General features: G+C 38.7%; 1 protein-coding gene across 1 annotated transcript in view; it reads right to left on the bottom strand.

The window, feature by feature from the left end:
* Positions 1-4,050: 4,050 nt before the first annotated feature.
* Positions 4,051-5,591, bottom strand: part of LOC107689032 (synaptotagmin-9-like) — an 89,029-nt gene continuing 87,488 nt past the window's right edge. Inside the window, exon 7 of the mRNA XM_016486900.1 lies at positions 4,051-4,383. Coding sequence (XP_016342386.1) covers positions 4,315-4,383 — 69 coding nt within the window. The 3' untranslated portion in view covers positions 4,051-4,314. The remainder of the gene's footprint in view (positions 4,384-5,591) is intronic.

Below are 5,591 nucleotides of genomic sequence, written 5' to 3'. Positions count from 1 at the left end.
CCCAGAGAGAGAGGGATGCACCACTCCCTTCCCCGGAGGAAGGACGGGTGGAGAATCTGGTTTCCAAAAATCTCGACAGGACAGCGGTTTTCCTCTCTTCAGGTCCCTGCGTTCCACCTCGCTTCCCCACCGCGGGTATGTCAGTGGTCCCGCTGGTCCAGCTTGTGTGGTGTCTGGGTACCTGGCTAGCCATACTGTCTCGCTGATTCCTGCGGACCATCAGACTCGGCTATGCGATTCAGTTCGCCCGGCGTACCCCCAAGTTCAGCGGCATCCGCTTCACATCAGTGAAGGCAGCTGATGCTCCTGTCTTGTGTGCAGAGATCGCAGTCCTACTCGGGCCCTTCACCGGTTACCGTTCAAGATGTTGACGCAGGAACACATCTTCGGGTGCATCCGTCCCCAAGATTGGTTTGCAGCGATCGATCTGAAGGACGCGTACTTTCATGTGTCGATCCTTGTGACTGCTGCACTGAGACAGGGGGCTGCTTATGCCATGTGATTTAGCTAGCAGCCACAAGCTTTTCTGTGCCCTGTACACGGCTGGCCACTGCTCCAAGGCAGGAGCTGTTTATAGCACGTGATGTACAATACATATTAAATGGTTTTACTAAAGAAGAAAAAAATATATATATTAGGTTTAATCTTAAAAAATTAAGATAAAATGATTTGCTAACGAGTGAGCGACTGGGACTCCTCCACTCAGCGCACTGCTCTGAGGCAGGGGACTCTTTGCATTGCGTGAATGAGTGAGCGATCAGGACTTCTCTATGCTCTGATCATGGCTGGTCGCTGCTTAAATGCGGGGGGCTGTGTGCATTGTGTAAATAAGTGAGCCACTGGACCAGGGCTGGATTGGTAATCGGGCATACCGGGCATTTTCCCATCTCCCCCAAAATTCTAGGACTGAAAAACAGTTTAATGCTGTAATTTTGCAGCAGGTATGTATGTGCAGGCTCAGCATGAAATGTTAGTCCAGATGTCACAGCCTACATTGCACTATTTTCCATTTAAGACCTGTATATCAGTAGTTCAAACATTTTTTAATTCCCTTACAAATTGCAATTTGTTGCATGACATGTGAACACTTTGTTGTGCAGTTTTAGCACTGTTTTATTCACTATTGTTATGATTCACAACTGTACTGTTGCCTGTTTCTACATGATATTTTTATTAATTGTGCAATGTTAAGTCAGCACTCCTGTTTTTAACATTTGTGCAGTTTTAGCATTGTTGTTTTAATAATTCACAATGTGGCCTCTTTCCACCTGTGAATTTTTGTTTTTTATTTTGTGAATATGCAATGTTAAGTAAGCACTTGTTTTAAACACTTGTACCCACAAATAAACTGTTATTGAACATGCACCTCATTTGATGACATTAAAGATAAGTTTAAAACATTAAACTTACTACTGTCTGTATTTGCAAAGCCATTTAAGGATCTCTCCTTCAGAATTATTTTTTTTTAAGGTAAGTGGTTGCAATTTCTTTTAAAATGTTGAAAGTTAGTCAACGAAATGTGTTTATTTAAATGTAGCTAAAATAAATTGATTGCAACCACTTACCTTAAAATTTTTTAGTAAATTCAATTAATAATTTTTTATCAGTAATAAATAAATAATTTAAGAGGAAGTAATATAATTAAATAGGGCTGAAATTACTAAATTTTTGTATACTAAGGTAACTAAATAAAATTGGTCAAGTTCAACTAAATTTGTTTGTTTAAATTTAGATTAAATCAATTGATTGCAACCACTTACCTTAAACAAATTGAGTAAATTAAATTAATCATTTTTTTCAGTGGCTGACCGTTGCTCTGAGGCAAGGAGCTGCTGCTCTTGCGTGAATAAGTGAGTGATTGAGGCCTTGCTGTGTTCTGCACACATTTGGGAGAGGAAAAGCAGTGAGTGGACAGCTTATCCGTCATAATATAAAATATGTCGTACTCACCGGAACACTACACAGAATGGCAATCCAGGCACCATCCACTGGAGAGCGTGCCTTCAATGGCGAGCGTTAGGAGGCTTCATAGCTATGTGAAGGAGAAAGATTCTGAGGTAATATGGCACATGGTGCTGCATTTATAGCGGCTAAGCCTGCCAATCAGACAAGCGCTCAAACGCCATTGGCTATTGCAGCACAATAGCGCGATTCAATGAGGCTTCAGGAAGGTTTGGAGAAAGGGATTTCACCTAGTATCCTTTGCAATGTCTAGAGACAGACTTGAAAGGGAACCAAAACGTCTCAGGTTACTTATGTAACCATGGTTCCCTGAGTAGGGAACGAGACACTGCGTCCTCTAGGGGTCGCTATGGGGAACGCCTCGTCGTGACCCGTGTCTGAAGCATACATTGAAAAAACACCAACTCGTTGGCCGGCGACAGCCATGACGTCACTACCGGTGCGACATAGATCGTGTGTGTCATCAGATGTTAAACAACGTCAACACGGATGCACACATCCTTAAATGCTTTGCTAGTGCTCGCCATAATGAGATAAATAGAGATCGCTCTTTTACCACAGAAATGCACGCTTCAAACAAAACAGTCAATGAAGACGAAAAAGAGAATGATGTGTGCTCCCGGTGCCTATTTATACTATAGTCGCACCGGTAGTGACGTCATGGCTGTCACCGGCCAACGAGTTGGTGTTTTTTCAATGTATGCTTCAGACATAGGTCACGACGAGACGTTCCCCATAGCGACCCCTAGAGGACGCAGTTCGAAGTTCCCATGAAAGGGAACTAACATTGCCTTTTTTGGAAAAATAAATGCTTGATATCCCAGAGATATCAAGTAGGAATAACCTCCAATTTTGAATACAATTCAGCATAAGAGATAGGTGCTGATGCATAGGTTTTTGTTATATCCTGCTTTTTGTGCAAGAGATTCTCCTAAGATATTCTCTGTCTGAAGCAAACAGATGTATCTGATGAAAGCAAGTCCTCGGGACTCTGACAGGAACAAATGGAGTTTGATTGGCGACAAAGCAAACAGATCAATTAATGCCTAAATCAATCTGAGCCATCTGACATGAGTTGCACCATCCCTGTGTCACTTAACACAGCACTTTCAACACGTCTGTTGCGATGCTTATAATGAGCACACTTGTTTAGAGCTGCATGAGAGCAAAATAATTTCTGTCAAACTCAGAATGGGAAAATTAACTAGTCTCAATAGTCATTACAGGGAAAAGAGCTGTGGTTTTTTACAACTGTGGTTCAATGTAAAGTCTTTTGCAATTTGAAATTAATTGTCAGTTCTGTTGTGAAAATATTGACATTCATAAACTGATATAATGTACAATACATCTTAAATGGTTTTACTAAAGAAGAAAAAATTTATATATATATATATATATTTTAGGTTTAATCTTAAAAAATTAAGATAAAATGAGTTGCTAATTGTGCAAAATAAATAAAATAAAATAAACTCATATAAATGACATAAAGTACTGAGCAAACTCTTATAGGCACATACAGTAGATATTTCACTAAAAACATTTTTTAAATGGTAATTTATATCTTTTGCATTGTCAGCCAGGGATTACATAAAAAGAAAGATCTAAAATGCCTAAACTTATAGAACTGTGACATCTTCTTCAAGATGCTTAAAACTAAATCTAAAGATGAGAAAACTGAACCATTACACCCCTATACTGCACATTGATATAAATAATTTAGAAACACTTAATTTAAACCACATTGGTTTTGTAAGAAATAGATGTTTAATAACATGAGAAATAACATTTTACTTACAAAGTCTGTAAACAATTCACCACCATGATGCTTTATGACAAAATCCACAGAGCATTTCAAACAAGAAAACGAGAACATCTTGACCTTTACCACACCAAAATAGACTCATGTGCTGTGAGAGGGTATAAATATATAAAAAAGGAAAATTGACATTCTATCCTCAAGAGCATTGAGTGACACACTGAGACTCCATGTAAAAACACACACTGAGACTGATTTAGAAAACATTTACTTGGAATCAAAACTTTGAGAACAACATAAAAATACTATTTTCCACTTTTTCCCCACTAAATGGTCTTTTCCAAATCACCACGAGTAGCACAAAATAACCATACAGTATGTGACCACTCAACATGCAGCTGAAACAATCAAGTATTCCCATGCAGTGGAAGGGCTTCCAAGTGAACAGGTAGAAAAAAATGGCACACTATCCCCTTTGTTGTCAGGAACAGCCAACTGGAGCTCTCTGATTTTGGGCCTCTGGATCCCAGGACAGAACATCTTGTGCATGAATTCTCTTCTGTTGTTGGTCTAAATATGAGAACTTGGACCTCAGGCTATGGCGATGGTGGAGCCTTCAGGGAATTACAGGAACCTCCCTGGCTTCCCCCTCCAGTACTGTGATACTGCAAAGAGTGCAGGAGAACAAATCACTAGTCATCTTAGTTCACTCAAAACTTCATTAGCCATGCTTGCATTGCTTTGACATTACTGCATTGGACATGTACATTCAGTTCAAGGTTCACAGGTCAAGCACTTAAAAACAAAAAATTAAGTAATAAAAATGTTAAAACAATAAATATACAAGTATTTAAACATCATGTTAGCATTTAATTTAGTAAAATGTTATTAATAATATTAATAATGAAATACGCATTTGAGATTTGAATTATGCACATTTAAAACAGTAGGTTGTTTGCACATGACGTCATTGCTGTGGCGAAATACAGCTGGAGGGCAGGAAGTGATTTTTCTATATAGGAATCGCTAGCGAGACGGATAATGCTCATGTGTGCAAATGGTTAATATAATGTATAATAATACATTAAGATATTAATAATATATTCATATATTATTATTAATAATAATAATCATAATAATACAATATCACAATAATAATATTAATATATAAATAGATAAGGGCTGCCAGTGTTGGGGAGTAACTAGTTACATGTAATGGCGTTACATAATTTAATTACAAAATAAATGTAACTGTAATCAGTTACAGTTACTAAAAAAAATGTGTAATTAAATTACAGTTACTTATGAAAATGTTAACGATTACAAAGGGGATTACATTTGAATATTTACACACTTCCACATACAGATTTAATTGATTTCTTTCCCAAATTGCGCTGACTACTCTGAGACGTACGGCCCTATAATTTCCGCGATGCGGAAAACATGCACAGACTGGTTCGTAGAATCCAGTCATAAAAACGGAATTCATAGCCTAACGCGGACGGAATATGCCACATTTTGGACGAATAAATCAAAAGTAGGTCAGTGCACTTGAATCAAAACACGATATGGACTAGTGTCTGTGAATATTAAGCCGCGAAAAGACAATTTATGAATCCTGCACATTCTGCGTGTCTGTGGAAATCAGGCGCGGACTGGACATCGGGAGAACCGGGACCACTTCCGGTGGCCTGGCAGCCGATTTGGGCCGCTGTTTTAATATTATTATTGTATAATTGCCTGCCGAATGTACTAAAGCGATTATTCCCGAATTCGCCATTCAATAATTAAATCTCGAATAAATCATGAATCGGTTAGTCGTGACTGGCTTCGGCTCTGCGCCTCCGCCAAACGGTTTGGATCAGAGTAATCA

Source organism: Sinocyclocheilus anshuiensis, unplaced genomic scaffold, assembly GCF_001515605.1.
Source record: "Sinocyclocheilus anshuiensis isolate Anshui unplaced genomic scaffold, SAMN03320099.WGS_v1.1 scaffold866, whole genome shotgun sequence".
Lineage (NCBI taxonomy): Eukaryota > Metazoa > Chordata > Actinopteri > Cypriniformes > Cyprinidae > Sinocyclocheilus > Sinocyclocheilus anshuiensis.
Note: the sequence above shows the minus strand (reverse complement) of the source record. Positions and strands in the feature narration are given on the sequence as shown.